The following is a 19,742-nucleotide window of genomic DNA, read 5'->3' on the forward strand; positions in this document are numbered from 1 at the left end:
GAAATAAGTATTTGGTCCTCCGGCAAAACAACACTAACAACACAAACAACACAAACAACACTAACAACTCTTATTGGCAAGCACAGGTTTGCACACATCTCAGGGGGGATTTTGTTCCACTCTACAGAAAATCTTAACCCTTTAGGTTTCTTGGCTGCTGCTTGGCAACTTCAATTCAGTTTTATTTATATAGCACCAAATCACAGCAACAGTTGCCTCAAGGTGCTTTATGTTGTAATGTAAAGACCCCACAGTGCTACACAGAAAACCCCCAACAGACGAGCCCCTTCGAGCGAGCACATGACTTGAACTCAAAGCTTCCCTCTACAATTTTCTGCAGGACTGAGATCTGGAGAGTCTGGAGCCACTCCGTGACCTTAATGTGCTTCTTCTTTGACCACTCGGAAATATTTTTATATCACTGCTAAGCTGGAAGAACCATTCAAGGCCCATCTTCAGTGTTCTGGCTAAGGGACCGTGGTTTTACGATACACAAGTCCCATCTCTTATCCCCTACAGGGCAACATGAAGTTGTCCTGTGTCATTAACAGAGAAACAGTCTCAAAGCGTAATGTTTCCACCTCCATGCTTTACTGTGGAGGTGGTGTTTTTGGGATATACTCAGCATTTCTGTTCCTCCAAACACGATGATGCCAAAGAGGTCTGTTTGGTTTCATGTTCCCACAACACTTTCTCCTCTGAATCACATTGTCATGGTCCTGGGTCGTTTCACCCAGCGTTTTGTGTTTAGTATTATTCTTTTATGTTCTAGTTTATTCTGATGTTGGTATCCTGTGTCCTCCCCCGGTGCTCTGTTCGTGTCCCTGAGTTTGTGATTGTCCTGTTTTACTCTGAGGGTCTGTCTCTGTTGTGTCTAATCAGGTTCAGCTGTGTCCTCCTTCAGTGTGTCATTCCCCTCTCTCTCCCTGCATATTATGATTTCAGCTTTACTAGTTTTTTCCAGTTCAGGTTTATCTTAGTTCCTGTCCTCGCCACCTCCGTTGTATTATCTTTATCTGTATTATCGCCTCATGTAAATCAAAGCTCACCCCTCACGTCTATGTCAGTCCCTGCATTTCGGTCCTTTTTTTCACAACACCGTACGACTGCTGCTGCAGCTGCGACACACGTGCACTGGCGAACGTAAGATGAGCCTGCGCACCTGCCTCCTCAACAAGCTCCTCTGGTGCAGTTAGTCTGATTCACCACATTTCTCATGATCGTCCTCACACGAGGCAAGATCTTGTAGAAAGCCCCAGACCGAGGCCGATTGATGGTCACTTAACATTTCTTCTATTTCTGAATAACTGCTCCATTATTATGTCAGTCATCTCACCTGCTCATCGAGCTTTTTTGCTGATGGCATCGTAGCTCATTTCAGCCTCCTGCAGGTCTACGATCTTATCCCGACCTCCAGCTCTTTGGTCTTACCGACGGTGGAGGAGAGGTTGGAATGGCAGAAACTGACTGGACTGGTGCCTTAAACACATATCAAGCTGAGATCGGGAATAGCTCTAAGTGATTGCTTGTAATGTGTGTGCAACACAGGCGCACAGACCTGGGGGAGCCAGAATTCTGGCTGCGTTGTGGAGGAACAAATCCTTATTTCACTCAGTGACATGCAAAACAGTTCAGAACAAAGTCTTTTTTCTTGATGCTTGGCTGATATTCTGGCTCTATTCAAATAAAACTACAATAAAAAATTACATTGATCTCTTACAAAAGTTCATCTTGTAGTTGGTACGCTCTACATTGTGCTGCAGTCCATTTACATTTTACAGGTTTTGGACTCGTACAACTGTCATTAACTCAATGAAAACACTACAATCCCATCAAGGGAATTTCCAACCTCCTGACAGGCTGAGGAGGAAGCTTCCCACAAACATTCACATGTACACAATGAGGAAAGAACGGCAACATTTGAAGAGTGACACAATCTTTTTCTTTTATTGTTGGATTTCGGCATGGTGAGGTGAACCAGAAGATACAAAAACCGTTTTTGGTGACAGAGGGCCGGTGCTCAGCTGTTTATCTAAATGCTGAATGACTTCTGTTCTTGGTTAAAACCACCTAATCAAAGCTAAGACATGATGCCAGAGTAAACCCAGCCACGAACGCTGTTTAATGCAGTTACAACGTCTGTGGATACCAAAACATATGCAATTAGGAAGCAAAGTATAAAACACACACGCGCGCACACTACTCGAGTTTCAGTGGTGCAGTGCAGTGAAATCCATCAGTTTAATGTCTCTGCACGCCGTCCATGCAGAATCCACAACACGAGCCGTCACTTCTCCCCTCAGCAGACGCTGAATGCTGGGATTGAGCTGTGGGGTGAGGCTGTTTGTGGAGAGAGGTGTGTGTGGTTGCACGCCCCACACAGCCTGGAAGTGGTGTACGTGTGTGTGGTGTAAGGACACAGGGAGGTCTCGGGAGGGTTTACCTGGATGACATCACAGCCTCAGTGGAAGTTTCCCTGGCGTCTGTGCCGAGGACTTCGGTTCTGAGGCTTACACTGCAACAGCAGAGTTCCTGTCTCATAATACTACTGAGGAATCAATGTTGAGTCCAGACATGGAAGCAACGGAGGAAAGTGTGCTGTTGCATGCCACATGCAAGCCGTTAACCCAGCCGGCGCCAACAGCAGCTGGAGAGCGCCAGCCTCTGGACGCTCAGTCGGACAGAGAGGGCGAGCGCAGCGACCTGCCGCTGGCCGGGCTGTTGCTGTAGGTGTGCGAGTTGTCCCGGTCTCGGTCCTTCTCCTTGTCCTTGCTCTCATGTTTGTGCTTGTGCTTGTGTTTGTGCTTATGCTTCTTCTTCTTCTTCTTATGCTCATGGTGATGGTGGTGGTGATGGTGGCCGTGGTCGCCTCCATGCTTAGAGGATGAGGAGGTGGTCTCTTTGGGGAAAGATGGCACGGGTGTGGCAGGCATGGACAGCAGAGCCTGTTCAACAGATGATGGCTCTTTACCTGAGATGAGAAAGACAAGTGTCAGATTTAAAGCTGGGGTGTGTCAAAGGCCTGTTCATTGCCACGCTCTGATAGCTGGCTACCTTTCTTTGGTCAGGTAGAGCCACTCGTGCATCACTAGCAATACAGCGAAAAGCAGGTTTCTTTTAAAAACAGTGCAGTCAGGCAAACGTGATAACCACTACACGACAGAAACTGCTGACGGACTTACGTGCTGCACAATAATATTTAGTGTTTACTGTTATATTCACATAGATCATCGCGATGATGTTGTTTATTATGTTGCTCTCTTTCTTTTTGCTCGATTTCTCTTTTTTCTTTCTCAACAGCTGATCCAGGTGATCGATATTTGGATTTTTTGTCTGTTTGTTTTGTTGGTTTTTGTTTTTTGCCCTTTATCACCGTCCCTCTTCCCCGCTGTTTTTCTTTCCCTCTTTCTTTCTCCCAGTCATGTCTGTCCCGTGTGGAGCAAGTGAAAATAAAATAAACAATAAACAATAAAAGGTGAATCAAACAGACCAATACAGCGAGGCTGGGATGGTCCATTTGGTAAAGTAAATCCATTGGGCATCTTTCTTTGCCTTTAGACAATAATTCTGATGCTAAAGAGCCAAACGGGACAGGCGGGAAAAAAGAAGAAGAAGAAAAACGTGCAGTCAGTGCTGTGTGCATAGCCCCAAATACACAACAGTGCTTTGACAGTTTTCCTACTGCCGCCATCTTTGGTAACTCGAGGCTGCTGTGGCTGCTTCAACTTCTGAGTTGGAAATCTGAGTTGAGTTACCAGTTTAAAATTCTGACTGGGAACCTGCAAATATTGACCTCATTTGTTACTCACTCCAAGTTTATTTGCAGAGCAAGTTTACTTTCTACAGAAACCCAAAAAGGTCAGGTTTCTGCAGGTTTCTATTCCCTGGCTGGACTCAACCCAAACCAGTGGCCCGAGCTCCCCTTTAGGTTCAGATTAAGGTTCTTCAGCCATCAGTGGATGTGTTTAATAATGCCCCAGATGTCCTGTCGAGGTGGCTCTTCTATGTTCTGCCATGTGTTTATGGAGCGGCTGTTTGGTTCCTCCAGTGTAGAGGGATGAACAGTGAAGGCTTCTACTGCTTGGGTTTGGATTTTGACCCAGGTATCATCCATGTAGCTGTACCAGTGGTTAGGTTCTGTCCCTTTGAAGAGCCCAGAGCTTCACTTTCCACTTCCTCCTTGTGAAGCTTGGCTACAATGGGTGATACTGGAGATCCTGTGGCACAGGCATGTTTTTATCTGGATTCAGCATAACGTTGCAGACCTTGTTGGAGAAGTTAGTGGAGTGTTTGATGCGATGGGGTGTGTTGCCCACAAGTGAAGCTAGGCTGGTGTTTGCAAAAAGTTGTAGGTGGCTGAGTTTATATTGCTAACGATGGCTCTGAGTGGAACTCCACAAGGGTTGAAATACCTGGTACTCTTCACCGTGTTAGAAATAACGAAGCCTCGTGGATGCGAGGGGAAACGTCTTCAAGACATTTAAGGAAGTCCAGTCACTCTTTCCAAGCGCCTTAGCCTCCTATTCACTTTGTGTTTATACACCACTGCATTTATAATCATTAGTTATTATTAATCGCCCTCACCCCCGACCAGCTGAGGTACTGGTGCGCCTCACTGAGCCTGGTTTTGCTGGTTTCTTCTTGTTGTCAAGTGCTTGCTTGTAGGATGTGACGTGAATGTAATGTCCTCTACAGTGGTGTGTGTGTGTGTGTGTGTTCCTGTCTAGCTATCTTTGTGAGGACCAAAATCTGCATTCTGCTATACTTGTGAGAACCAACAGTCACTTGTGAGGACACACAACCCGGGCCGCACAAGTTTGAAGCCTTTTTGAGGCTCAAAATGTGGTTTTAGTGTCAGCGTTACAATTAGGTTATGTTTAGGTTTAGGGTAAGGGTTAGGCATTCGGCAGTGTGTGTGTGTGTGTGTGTGTGTGTGTGTGTGTGTGTGTGTGTGTGTGTGTGTGTGTGTGTACCAGGTGTAGAAGGTCTCTCCAGCAGATTTAGGTGATGGTGAATGAAGGCCTGACTGTCATGAACAGTTTCCATGTCAATGTCTTCATCTTCCATAGTGTTGAACTACAACAGAGCAGAAGTTAATTAGAGATAGTGAATCGTTCAGTTTCAATGAAAGCAGTTTTTATGGATCATAATGCTTTTGTGAGCCACTATAAAGAGGAGACGTTTCTTAACGTGTTATTCCAGATTTCAGTGGAACAGCCCATCGAGTATAAACTGCACAACAGTTTTGTTTAACAGACTTGACATGTTGGAAAGTTTTACTGTGAACAGAGACATTGTTAAGCAGTTTTGTTTTTCAGATTTGGTGGACAGCTTAACAGAGGTATAAAGCATCAGCAGTTGTCCAGCTGATCTGAAGTTACTACGGCTACAGTAGTGATGGCTTCTTGTTTAAATGTCCTGCATTACCACTATCACCTGCTGTCACCATCAAGAGACGTTGGTGTTCGGTGCAGATTATACTGTTCTTTTCTGTTTAGTGTTTTAAAAATATGGCTGATGAATTTTTCTTTAGTGTGTCATTAGCATCTTACTCTGATCTTGTAGCGTGCTCCCCTTCCATCATCATCCTGCTGCTGCAGTACCTGTCCTGGCTCTGGAGGAGATCCCAGTGGGGTGTCAGCCTTCCTCTTCAGGCCCTGAGGGGGCTGGCCTACGCCACACACACCCAGTGAGACAGGATCTGGCTCGTCGTCCACCTGACAGACACAAAGAAAGCAATCAGAATGAGCAGCAGCTCCAGCTCTGACAGCAGGACAGGGCAGTAAAGTAGCTACAGCAATAGAATACACACTTTATTAGAGAACTGTTATAATTGCTATTAACATTTAGGCTAAAACAGCTCACCAAGTATCACAAATAGCAAATCCAGCTACACAAGGACTTGAAACTTGGTTGAAAATGAGCAGTTATGATTAGATTGAAGCATCTATGGGCCTCTGCCTGTGCATACATACCTAGCTCACATTACTGTTAGAGTCCACGTGTTTTTCAACACTGCCACTGTCCATCCAACAGTACGTGACTACAACAAGTACAGCTGAGTGGGAGCTAAGCAGTCCTACAATGCTACCACGTCAGGGCTTTAGCGCTAGCGGCTTTGGCTGATGCTAGCTTGCACACAGAGGTTGAGCATTTGAAATGTGCCTCCAGTTCACTTTAGTCCTGCAGAGGCGATTTTAGAGGGTGAGGCTTTTATTTAAAAAGATTAACACCGTCTTAAAATGTAACATGTGCATGTTTCGCCATACTGTACGCTTTTCCAACGGTCACTCGGGAATTAAGGTGTGGGGCCAACGTGTTGGTAGAAAAACTGGGGTTAAGGGCAGTGAAGAGGACCGAGTCCTAAAATTCTGGGCACTTCATGTTAAACAGAGTCATGACACACTTTACATGATTTCAATCATATCTTTGAGAACCTGCAGACTTCTGAGTGTGCGCTGCAGTTAACGTGTGTAATGGAGTGGTTTAATCAACCGCCGCAGAGATTTTGATCATGAACAAACAAGCAGAAGGCTGTTCTGTTTGGTGATTCTGGCTGACGCAGTGATGATGGGGTACAGCCAAATACTGCTGGCAGCATTATCCTGTAGTAGCCATAATTACACAGGGTCCAACCAAAAATAATACCGCTTTTATGAGGCAGCTTCTACGTGTGCGCCGTGTGAACGTTTCAGTGTGGCACACGTAAATCAAAAACAACTGAAGGAAAAGAAACGACCACAGAGCAGTTAGTTGCTGACATCACCGCTGGAGTTAAAAACGAGTGAAACCCGACACGATAACTCATCACACCGTCGTAAGGCTGCTGGAGACACTTAAACCGCCAACATTTACTCCGCTCCAAGTTCAACTTAAGTTCTCAGGTTGGTCTTTGGTATAAACTCCTCGTCGTCTGTTTGGGAGCCATGCTTCAGAATATTCACTCACTCTCATCCTTAAGACACCAGTGTGCAGTGACCCGAGGTTTGTCACGCTGTGTGTTATCCTGCTGGAAACAGCTGTCAGAACATGGTACATAAAGACAGTGTGGGCATAAAGGATTTGGACATGGTCAGCAACAATACTCGAGTACGCTTGGGTGTTGAAACGATGCTCAGCTGGTACTACGGGAGAAGAAAGTGCCTGTACCGTGGTTATAAAGTAGGATGGATCCATGTTTTCTGATCCTACTATCTAACTGTCAAAGCAGAAACTCAAACCAAGCAACATTCCTCCAGTTCATCGGGGATCTGCTGTAGAGGATTACAGTCAGTGATCAAACGGTATGAGCGCTGAGCAACAGCTGCTTGGTTTAGGAGTCTGACAGAAAACTGTCCAGTCAGACACGTGGAAGTGGGAAGTTATTTATCGCCGTCTTTTATCAACCAGACCAAAAGTGATCGGTTTCATGTCGTTGTGGTGATGAGAGGATTATAAACTGCAGTTATTATGCTTGATAGAAATAGGTCTTCACAGCCTCCTGCCAACATGGAATAATAAACAAACTCTGAATAAGCAGCAACGAAGTCTTTAAATATGATCTGGAAAACACCGTATATGGACCAGTAAACTACTTTTCCTGAGATCCCTGAAAGTACAAGAACCCACAGTCCTCCTGCATGCTCACTGAGTGGGGGTAAAGGCAGCTTGTGGAGACGCCCTGGTGGCTCCAGCCTTCATGTCATACTGAGGATTTCGGCTAAAAACACAATCCAGTCTCAGTTTGCTGTTCTTAGCAGCCAGTGTGTCCTTTGCTGCTATCGCCCATCTGCTTCAAGCTGTGACATGTTCTGTGTTCACAGACGGCCAGGTTGGATATCTGCATTAACAAGCAGTTGAACTGATGTACATAATAAAGTGGGGAGTGAGGATCCAGCTTTCGAGGTGAAATACTTGATGGTTTTTACTTCCTGTTAGCTTCTTGGTGGCTGTGTAGCAGCTAGAATCCTAGGTTTGACTCCACTGGCCAGCTGAGGCCTTCCTGTGTGGAGTTTGCATGTTCTCTGGTTCCTGGGTGGGTTCTCACCAGACACTCCAGCTTCCGCCCACAGTCCAAAGACATGGATGCTAGGCTAACTGGTGACTTGACTGTGGTTGTCTGTCAGCCCTATGATAGGCTACAACCTGTCCAGAGTCTGCATCGCCTTTCGCACCATGACGGCGTGGACAGATGGAGTTTTGCTTTTAAAAACAACAAAATTGGCAATGAAGTGACTGCCCAACACTTACTGTTGCATAGCTCATGCCCACACCGTGGATGCCTATGCTGGCAGGCGTGTCCATAACAGCACCGACTCCCAGCTCAGGCTTGATGGTGGGATTAAGTACTGCTTTCTTCTCCTTCAGGTTGAGTACCAGGCCCAGTTCTGGCAGCGGAAGGCACGAGGGCCGAGTCAGACCAAACAACATGTAGTAGAGATTGACAGCATCGCAGCGCAGCCGCCAGTCATGGGACGTACCTGAGAAAGAAGAGGATATATTACATCTCCTGAGCCTGCTGTCGTACTCTCTAAGACGGCAGCTTTGAGTGCAGTCGTTTGGAAATCTACAAGCATGTTAAGCTTTTTTCAACGAGTACATGCCCGCATTTAATCCTGAGCTGCATACTGCTCGACCACACGCTTTATTTGACATCCCCGGAGAGACAATCCCAACACTACTAAATACAGATAATAGGCTCTCAGTGACAGCAAGCCTGAATGTCTCATTATGTGAGTCATTTGAGTAGTTTGGATTTGGCATGAAGTAAACTCCAAATCTTGCTGAAGCCAGCAAACCAAAGGCCAGAGGCTGGCCTGTGGTTTTAGAAGATGATTGAAAAAAACGACTAACAGCAGCAGAACGTCCTCTTAGTTTGTGTTCCCTGACCTTCAGTCAGTGAAACACCATCCTGTGCGAGTGTGCTGGTTTAACACACGGGGGGGGGGCTATGGAGAAAAAGGATTATAAAATGACCAACACGCTATCAGAACATGGTATTTAAGGTTACCACACGCCGGGCAGCTCGGGTTTCAACTGGCAGCCGCTCACACTAACCAGAACGGCAAACAGACATCGTCAGGAAACAATGATCATTAATATTTATGTCCATGCCTCAAACTTGTAAATCAATAAATTTAATAACATGTTGGAATAAAAGCCCAGAAGAACATGAAACTGTGAACATATACTTGTAATTGGCTTCTGACATGGAGTGTATTTTGTTTGGCAGACTAAACCTTTGGCTGAAAGACAGGACCCCCTGGAAGAGAAAGAAATAATGAAAACTGAGGACACAATAGAAAGCAGAGCTTTGGGTTTGTATATAAGCGCTGCACCAAGATGTAGACCATAACTAGTCAAAGGACCTACAGAAATCACATCCATGAAGACCTTTTAACTCTCACAGTTGCCAATATTGTTTGGTTTAAATTTGTACAGTTAGCTTCTTCTGAAGACATCAAAAGATGGCAGCTAGCGCTAAAACACAGAAAAACAATGTTATTCATACAGCGCCCAATCACAGTCACCTCATGGTGTTTTATACTGTAAGGTCGACCCTACAATAATACATACAGAGAAAAACCCAACAATCATATGACCTCCTATGAGCAGCACTTTGGTGACAGTGGGAAGGAAAAACTCCCTTTTAACAGGAAGAAACCTCCGACCAGGCTCAGGGAGGGGCGGGGACATCTGCTGCGACTGGCAGCTAACAACAACTACACAGCAAAGTCAGAAGGACAGCTAGTTACACAAAGTCTAATGCAATCCAATGGAAGCAGGAAGTAGGATGGTAATGAGCGGCCACATGCTAATATGTTTGGAAGGGTTGCCAGGAGAAAACCTCTTGTCTCTAAAGACAACGTGGTGGCACAGAGCAAGTTTGCAAAGATGATTCTGGACAAACCTCTGATCATCATGCATAGCAGCATGTTTGGAGACCCCGAAGCTGATGATTTGCATCATCTTCAGCTTCCTCTCTGTATGACATTTGTGTCATCCCACTGGAAAATCCTATATTTTCTTTACTTAACTTCCTCTCACATTGAATACACTGAATATTTGTTTTAAATAAATCATTCATAATAAACAACAGAAAGATTTATCCATACTGAAACTGATGGGTTACTACAGCCACACTGAGTTGCAGAGCCACACCGCTCTCGAGAGAACCTCATGAAACTCCGCCTATTCACTTATTCTCTCTGTAGTGGACACACAAATCACAAGAAAAGGTTTTTCCCCCTCGGTTCTCAACAGGATGTCCACGTGGCTGTATCATTCAGGGTGTCAGATCTGCAGACACCTGTGTGGAGCTAAAGGTGTGTAGAAGGAATTAAACCAAGGCTCAAGGTCATTCTGGAGCAGAGAATATGCATCTGCAGTTTAATGCCACTTTACTTTAGTGCTGATTCATGCAAACTGGCAAAAGCTGAAGGTTTTTCTTTTATGTTTCTCACTTTCTGGAAACCAGCTGACTGAGAGACTCAAGTGTTGCATTACCAGTTTGAAAACACAAAGACAGAACCAAGTCTTTTGCTGTGATCTGCTGTAGAGGATTACAGTCAGTATCCTGTATGAGAGCTGAGCAACAGCTGCTTGGTTTAGGAGTCTGACAGAAGTCTGTCCAGTCAGACACGTGGAAGTGGGAAGTTATTTATCGCAGCTTCATGTTGTTGTGGTGATGATTATAAACTGCAGTTATTATGCTTGATAGAAATATGTCAGTTGATGGTTGCACTTCACAGCCTCCTGCCAACAATAATAAACATAAACTCAATGAGAAGGCCTTCAAACATTTGGAAAACATTGTAAATGGACCAGCAAACGACTTTTCTGAAAGAACCCCGCGTCCTCCTGCATGCTCACTGAGGGGGTTAAAGGCAGCATGTGAAGGGGCCTTGGTGGGGCATGCTGAGAACAACACAATACAGAGAGTCTGGGTTTTGAAACCATTCAGAGAGCAAGCCTCCTCAGTGCAGATGTAACGACCAGAGGAGAAGTGGTAAAAGTCTGGTGCTTTTTAAGTTCTTCAGTCCAAATACAATCATTTCTTTCAACTTAAACCTCCAAGCCTCTGCTGGCCGTGGCTCCGTGTACAGAGAGGAAACTTTTTAGCTCAAATGACTTTCCTGGAATTGTGTCCCAGAGAAATTAAAGACAGCATGCTGCGAAGAAAACATGTTCTTGGTTCTGGTACATACAGTGTATATTAGCTGTGGGCGCAGTTCTTGCAAGAACAACTGAGTGAGCATTAGCTGACCTCACCATCAGTGTAATTTGCCCTGCCTGTGGTTCATGGGTAGAGCCCACATCGTGAGAGGAGAAGGAAAAGCTACGTTGTAATTTGTTCCCGAGGAACAAAAGCCGTACGGCAGCAGACCAAAACTTAAAGCTCATTAATCAGACACACTGCTGTGAACCTGAGGAGACAGCTGTGCAGCCACAGAGCGAGACTGACGGCAGGGTGAGGCTGTCACGAGACAGGATCAGGTCCTGTGTTCAGTCTGGGAGCTGTGTGCCTACTCCAGCAGCTATTGTGCTTTCTTTCTGTCACACGTATACCGTTCCAGTAAAACAGGTTCACATTAAACATGTGTTCAAATAAGAGTTGTGCTTATGTGCAAGTGCTCCTTGTTAGTCTGCTCTAAAGTTTCATGCCATTGTTTCTGTGTGATGTCACAGAGTAGCTATTTATTTCTCCGTCATGGTGAGAATCAGGTTACGGACTTAAGGTTCTTCTCTGGTTCTCTCCGGTTAGACTAAATGAAACTCTCATCATGCTTGTCAGAGACCTGACTGCTGTTTCAAAGCTCTACAATGATTTTTAATGGCATCTGTTGCAGGTAATTGGTTTGTACCCATTGTTGGTATCTCTGACTCGGCACTTCACTGGTTTTCCTCCTGTTTATCTGGAAGGACGTCCTCTGTTGGAGGAAGCGATTTCTCCTTTTACACATGGAGTTCCACAAGGCGTAATCCTGGTTGTTATTTTCTGTTTACATGCTTCCTTTAGCCGGTATCATTCTTTTTTTTGGCATTTCTTATTATTTCTATGCTGATGACATTCAGGTTTATGTGGCGTTTGAGTCACATGATGAGCTGGATAGGCTCTGAACTTTGACTCATATATAAAACTATACCAAGTTCCCATTTCTTTAATTTGAGGAATATTTCTAAATCGTGAGCTATATTCTCGTCCTCTGAGCTAGACAAAATTTCCATTTGTGTCATCGCACCTAGAGTGTATCAACGTGCAGATTTTACTTCTGATGCTTTACACTGGGGCTGGGTTTTGATGATCGATTTATCGATTAAAATCGGTTCTGGCTTGGATAACGTGATATTGATTCATTAAAATCCTGATTTTTTTAATATGAATTTATTTTGCCCGAAACGCCAGAATCTCAGGTTAAACCTCACAAAATTTCAACAACCACCAAACAGCTGAAACAGTAAATGAGAGCAGGAACACGGCTTCTGCACAGAGACGTAAACACAAAGCTCGACCCGCCGACGCATCAGAATCAGTGAGCTGTGACTTTCTCACTGACGGCACGGACACGGTCGGGGCTGAAAGCCGACAGCTCGCTGACGCTGATGTGTCGGCGGCTCCGAGCTTTGTGTTCACGCCCTTTTTGTGCTGATTCTGAAGCTGTTAGTTTGATCTCTCTCCAAACAATATTGACTGAACCAGCAGCAAAAGAAGATCCAAACTACGCTTCACATAAACATCGTCATGAATTCCCTCTGACTTTTGCTGTTTTGCTTCCACCAGGATAAAATTCGCTTGCTTGTTACGCACAAGTCTGTCGTTGTTTACAGGCTGTCGGCCGCTGTTTTTTCCTTTTACTTACTTCAGAAAAGAAAACCTAATTTCTGCTGTTCAATATTGAACAAATTTAAACTTTTTAAAATTATGCAAAATGCAAAACGCCGTGTCTCTAATAAAACCGCTGTAACTTCAGAGGTGATGTTCATGTGTTGATTAATGGTTTTCTTTCGTTTTTGATTTACTGCAGAATATTTTTATAAAATCCAGAACAGGAAAATCTCCTTCATGTGTTTCTGTTTTATCTTCAGCTGCTTTGACACAAAGGCCTCTGCTGTGACGCTCACACCTTTGATAAAGTCTGGAAAGTGTCAGCTTCCTTTTTATAGATACAAAAAGATGTAAATGTACTGATCTGAATTATAATATTTCTGACTGTCTGAGGCAAAATTTCCCAGATTCAAATCGAATTGAATCGAATCGATTCTAGAAATCAGGGACGATACCCAGCCCTACTTTACACGTCTTCATCCAGGCAGCAGAGAAAAGAGGAGTCTGTACAACCACAGTTTCAAGATGACCACTGTAGAGTGTGTTACAATTCAGTGTATGAAAAAGTGTGTAGTATTGTACTATTGTTCTACTGAGGAACCGTGTCAGACAATGATGGACAGAGAAGTGTTTTAGCTGAGCTTCTTCTTGTCAGAGCAAAGAGAGACACTATAATGTCATCACTTTACATTAGATCACTTCATCTTATTAGATACTTGTATCATTAAACTCTAATCTGTTCATTCAGGAGTTGAAATTTGCCCTGAAACACTGCACTCAAGAACAAACAGCTAAAATTTAAACTTACAACAAGCATTTGGATTCAATAAAGAGCCATGAACTAAAACCCTGAAGTTTGGGCACAGCAGAGGCCTGCACAGCAGGGGGCCACTAGCAATGTTTGTCTCGTGTGTTTCTTACCAGAGTTCATGAACTTCCACAGCTGGTCGACCAGCGCTTCGTTACACAGAGCCGAGTCTGTTGTCTTGGTGAATGGTGGATTCTTACAGAGCATACCCAGGATCTTATGTCTGTAGGTCAAGAACAGAAACAGATTTAATAATTCTACATATCAGGTACTCGTGCTCATTCCTAAAATTCCTGAAACGTGCCTGCTGTAAGTTACGCTCAGGAGTACACTACGCTGAATGGGACACATAAAACAAATGTAGAGGAAGAACTTAAGATTGTATTCACAGAGGGATGATGATCATGAAATCAACAGAATTTAGGGATATATTAAGTCTGTTTTAAAAACATCATTATTAATGGCAAAGTTTCAGCCTTAACCCACTAGTTATGGAAGAGACATGATACACACAGACATATATGCATACATATGCTACACTCACAGTAACACATAATGATAACAATGTATAGCTCTAAACAAAATGAGCAAAAAGTATCTTTCTCACTTGTGATGTGTGAATTCACAGCTTTGCTCTAAACAAAAACTTTACAGTCACTCTGTTCCCACAAGAAGCAGAGAAAATTCTGACTGGCTTTGTTGTTGTTGTTGTTGTTGTTGTCCAGGGGCTAAAGGAACTACAACCTCAGATTTTTATTTATAGCACAAGGTTGATAAAAATCTCAAAATCCAGAAAAGGCAATTTTATGATATGAGACCTTTAAGTAGAAGGAATTTTAAAGGCTTTTTTCACAGCCACAGATACCCTGACTTTATTATCACGTCAGGCGCAGCAGCTGCTTCACTATCAAGACTGACTCAATCTCTCATCATATAAAGAAACGCGACAACAAACACTCAAAGAGTGTGAATTTGTTTCAAACATTTTAAGGTGAGGGTGTGAGAAAAATGAGGTGAGTGATGTCTGACCTGACATAGTGAACTGGGTCATTCTGAGCCATGCTGAGCAGCCACTGCAGCTCCGCTGAACTCCGCTCCACTGCAGCACAAACACTCAAAATCACACAGGAATCATATCTGTGCTCAGGCTGTGTCAACAACAACATTCAAATTTGCATTACTTAATAGTGTGTCCTTTACCATGCCTCTACATTACGTTCTTGTCCTTTGGTGCAATACACATAAAGGTAACGTCCATATTTGCACTCCTCAAAGGTTATGGATCACTAACATTTTCCAAACATGTCTTAAATGAACACTGAAGTCATTTTGTGTTTCACTGTGAACAATGGTGTTAAAGAGGAACAGTTTATTCATATAGCACCAACTCACAAAAACAGTAAAGTCAAGGCAGCTTAAAAGGTGAAAATCCTGCAATATTAGAGAGAAAACCTTAAACTAGCAGACGATCCACCAACAAATACGTCTGAGAGAAGCAGGCTGATCTGCACCAATCAGCTGTCTTATTGCTCTGTTTGATTAAGATGTGAAGAAACCCCGGTCATTCTTACAGCCTCAGTAGAAATGCTGACAGGGGACCACAGGTATCATACTGGTGCTGCCAAATGATTGGTTGCCCCCCAGCAAACGTGTATTATTCCTCCTACCTCTAGTGTAGTCCACCAGAGCTTCCAGTGCAGCGATGCGAAGGTCGACAAAGTGTCCGTACTGAGCGTAGGACTTAAAGAGCGACGGGTCACTTGGTATGTGGCCGTTCTTCTGAAGCTGACGGATCGCTCTCAGACAGCTAGAGACGACAGAGAGAAGGAGTGTGACAAGTTAACAGAGAGGATACAAGCTTCTCTGTATCCAAGTAACACAAAACGCTCTTTTCTTTTGTTACACTGACGTTGGACTGCTTTGTGTCAGACACATGAGAACTATTCAGGCATGTAAAGATGAATATGGACTTTCTGACATCCCCACACGATCTTGTTCTTTTTGCAGAGGGCTAAAAAGCTGCGTTTTGTATATTTCACTAACAACTTTGTGTTGTAGCGCTGAAACACAAGGACACACTCGGCGTGGTACCTGACAGTGATGGTGTTTCGGAAGCTTGGCAGCAACTTCTCCATATTTAGGAATCGTGTGATCTCCTCCAAGATGAGACGGACATCAGCATTTAAATTGTCCACCGTGCGCACTTCATTGTTGATGCTCATGGCGGGAGTCAGGGAGTTGGTAAGGGCCTCGATCAGATCTGCTCGGTAGTAGTTATCGGAAAACTGGAGAGGAGTGAAAGGATGGGAAAAAGGAGAATGATGAAGAATGTTTATGGATACATGGTTTGGAGGGGTTTGTGAGAGTCGCGTGTGATTAAATCAAATTCAAACGTAGCTGCTAATCATCTGTCTACAGTTTTGTTCTTTATCTTTTTTTTCTAGATGAATCTTTGACAAAAACACCGACCTCTTTATCTGTTCATATGTCGATATCAGTCAGCAGTTAGTTATTACATTTGGCTCGTCATGAAAATCCCAAAATGGTCATCTCACAGCAGACACAACAGATGTACCAGACTTAGCTCCTCTTTATGCCCACTCACTCGACCAGTCAGCAGCTGACAATGCAAACAAAGAGTAAACACATCACTATGACTGGATTTACCTTGTTTTTCCTGTTGTCGTTATACTTGATCAGATCGAGTATAAAGTTGAGGACGTCTTTGGGACAGATGTTCTGCCCATCTCGGAGTAACGCCATGGCAACCGGCATAGTCTGGCATGAGAAACACAAAACAGGCGTCATGATAGCTTTATACTCGATGGGCTGTTCTACTGAAATCTGGAACGACATGTTAAGAAACGGCTCCTCTTTATAGCAGCTCACAAAATATATGATATTTCTAATTAAGTTCTGCTCTGTTGTAGTTCAACACTATGGATGATGAAGGTATTGACATGGAAACTGTTCATGACAGTCAGGCCTTCATTCACCATCACCTAAATCTGCTGGAGAGACCTTCTACACCTGGTAAACACACACACACACACACACACACACACACACACACGCACACACGCACACACACACAGACACACACACACACAGACACACACACACACAGACACACAGACACACACACACACACACACACACACACACACACACACACACACACAGACACACACACACACAGACACACACACACACACAGACACACACACACACACACACACACACACACACACACACACACACAGACACACACACACACACACACACGCGCGCACACACACACGCGCACACACACACACACACACAGACACACACCACACACACACACACACACACACACACACACACACACACACACCATTATTTGCTTTGAACAAAAACATTCATTTAGTGCATTTGGCCACATGTACATGATAAGAACCCTTTAATGTGTTATTATAATAATAGTTATTCTTATAAAGAGCTTCACTCTGGTTGTTTTACCTATGAGCACGAGTGCCATTTCTAAAACACAAGCCAGTCTTTTTACGTATCTGACTGCAGTCACATCTGGAGAATTTGTGCCCCACACAGAGTATCTCGTAACTGCCACTCTGTCACCTGGCTGTGCTTGTTGCTTTTGCCATATCCAGTGTTTATTGTTAATACCCACCACTAGAATTTCTTTGTAGTTTTACTGATACTCTTAACATATTTGAGTTATTTATACCGGCCCTGTGCATGTTTTATTTACAAAGTCTACAGGATAGAGAACATATTCATGTTTTCATCTTCAATGCAATACATTTATCTTTTTCTTCTTATTTTATTCTTCACTAAGTATCTAATTAAGTCATTACGACTGACCACATGACCACTAAAATCCAAAGAAGGCTGTTTCTTCCACCTGCAGTCATTCGTATTTGGTGGTGTGGCTCTGATTTTGGCACACCGGCTTACCCGTACTCATGTGAAGCTGGGGTTGAGGTGGGTTACAAAGCAGCTTACAGATGAAAGCAAATGTGAGAAGGCTAAAGTGGATTAAACAGGATACCTACATTAGATTTGCCAGTTAGCTGACACTCTTTTACACAGCTGACTGTGAATTCATAGTCTGCAAGTCACTAACGCTGTGCTCGAGATAACAGTTATTTATGTGTTAACGATTAAAACCTCGTGATGTGACAGCACTTATCGTAAGATAAAGCTTCAAGCTTTTTAATCGGACCGTTTAGCTCTGCTTCTTGGCTGTACCTTTTGGAGGAAGTAGCTCTGGAAGTTGATGAAGTTGTTGGTCTTGACGATGTTTGGGCAGCTCTTGCAGCAGAACATTCTGGTGAACAGGGACTTCATAGCTGGTGGACCCTGCCATGTGCTCACCATGGCGTTAGCTATCTGTAAGAATCACAGATACAAACCACAAGTTACTTTATTACACTTTTAAACGCCTGATTGTGCAGAACTGCATCCATCAGCTCCCCTCTGTCTGCTGCCGTCACAGTAAAACAACAAAGAGAAAAGCGAAACATTTCAGATTCCAGCAGAGTGCAGGGAATGAAGAATGTACGGCGAAGTATAATAGCTACAGCAGGAATTTGAGAAACACGAATGACAAGTGAAGAATGTTCTCGCTTGTATAACAATGCTTTGTCTGTCTGTTGCACTTCGTGTGGTGAGAGCTGAGCTACAAAGTCAACAGCAAATGCACACACGGACAGCTCGTGTGGTTTCCACAGGTATGAACAGCGGCCCCACTGGTCTATACGCTCCAACAGGATATTGGGGAATTTATGTTAATGTGGTAAAATGAGGGCAAGGGTCACTCATGCAGGATGTTGTCATTTGGTTAGCTGGATAAGGGGGAGGTGGGCTGTCGGATGTGGGGATGCATTCATGGACTGTATCACTGTGTTCGAAGCATGCTTCCCACATTTTCTACCAACAACACACAACTGATCCCGACACGATCGCAATGCAGCCAAGTCAAGAGAGGAATGTAAAGCCTGCCATACTGCAGTCTGTGGTCAGTGTGAGTGTGGATGCCTGAGTGTGCGTGAGCTTTGTGTATACCAAAAGCCATTATCACAGAGTCTGCTGGGGGCTCTGTGGCCAAACGCAGCGAGCTAGTGAAAGAAGTGAAGTGCTGCCATTTCATCCTCCACTCATGCTGTGAAAATATTGGTTCAGGTGGAACCTGAAGGATGGAAATCCAGTGGGGTGAAAGTTAGAACAGACCAAATCCAGAGAACAGAGAATTTCCTGGAGCCACAGAATTATTCAGTCAACTGAGCTGAAGTGCAGCAACATTTAAAGTGGTGGGTGGCCTCGCTAGCTTGGAAGCGATGGCCTGTACTCCTGCTGCAGCTCTTTTGTAATAGTTACAATCAGTTACATTTTATTTGGTACTAATATACTAAGTGACCACTGACGTAAATGCAGAAGAAACAGAGGACAGGCCCCTGTTTTTGTCATCTTTGATTAAAAAGAAAAGCAGAGTCACACTGTGAAGCTACAGGCTGAAACTGTTCGTTCCTATGTGGATCCTTCAGTCCGCCCAAAACTTTATTCTTAAAACTGTCTCACCTGTTAACACGTTTTCTTTTATACTACTCCCAGAATACCACCCTCCAGTTTCTGTCTGCTGCTAGCAATGAGCCATTTCAAACAGTGACATGTGGAGCCAAACTCAGCATGACCACATCGCTTTGCCATATTAACAACATTACGGGCAAATTATGCTTGCCGTTGTTATTCTGGCTGATGCCGATGACCACCAAAAGTGATGTCATGACTGCTGGCACATAGTGTTGCATACATTAGTGTTGCCTCAGTCTGTAGTTGTGTAACCTGGCTCCTTCCTTGTGCTGGGTTTAGCAGGCCTCTCACTAAGTCTGCGGCAAGAGGAATAAATCTGTGACTGCTTTGTGTCCCGTCTCTTCTGTAGTGTTGAGAAGAGGTGACGTAGCTAGCTTTATAGTAACCTCTAACAGATTCAAGGAGTCTAAACTGATATGTAAGCCCACATTAGCCATTTGGTAATATCGGTATTGGCATTTATGATGGCTGATAAATAATAAAGAGTCAGGAGAAACACCATTCAACCATGTTGTGTTGATGCTGGAGGGTTTGTCC

The 19,742-nt window shown here is 44.0% G+C and overlaps 1 protein-coding gene across 1 annotated transcript in view; it reads right to left on the reverse strand.

Moving 5' to 3' along the window:
* Positions 1–1,919: 1,919 nt before the first annotated feature.
* The window catches only part of taf2 (TAF2 RNA polymerase II, TATA box binding protein (TBP)-associated factor), a 34,263-nt gene continuing 16,440 nt past the window's right edge, over positions 1,920–19,742 (reverse strand). The window contains exons 18-27 of the mRNA XM_040034901.1: positions 17,865–18,005; positions 16,281–16,391; positions 15,705–15,898; positions 15,281–15,420; positions 14,643–14,712; positions 13,727–13,836; positions 8,230–8,459; positions 5,553–5,717; positions 4,974–5,076; positions 1,920–2,971 (exon numbers count right to left, since the gene is read on the reverse strand). Of these exons, the coding sequence (XP_039890835.1) occupies positions 2,673–2,971; positions 4,974–5,076; positions 5,553–5,717; positions 8,230–8,459; positions 13,727–13,836; positions 14,643–14,712; positions 15,281–15,420; positions 15,705–15,898; positions 16,281–16,391; positions 17,865–18,005 (1,563 nt within the window). The 3' untranslated portion in view covers positions 1,920–2,672. The remainder of the gene's footprint in view (positions 2,972–4,973; positions 5,077–5,552; positions 5,718–8,229; positions 8,460–13,726; positions 13,837–14,642; positions 14,713–15,280; positions 15,421–15,704; positions 15,899–16,280; positions 16,392–17,864; positions 18,006–19,742) is intronic.

Source organism: Simochromis diagramma, unplaced genomic scaffold (assembly GCF_900408965.1).
Source record: "Simochromis diagramma unplaced genomic scaffold, fSimDia1.1 OVJJ01000084.1, whole genome shotgun sequence".
In the NCBI taxonomy this organism is placed as follows: Eukaryota; Metazoa; Chordata; class Actinopteri; order Cichliformes; family Cichlidae; genus Simochromis; species Simochromis diagramma.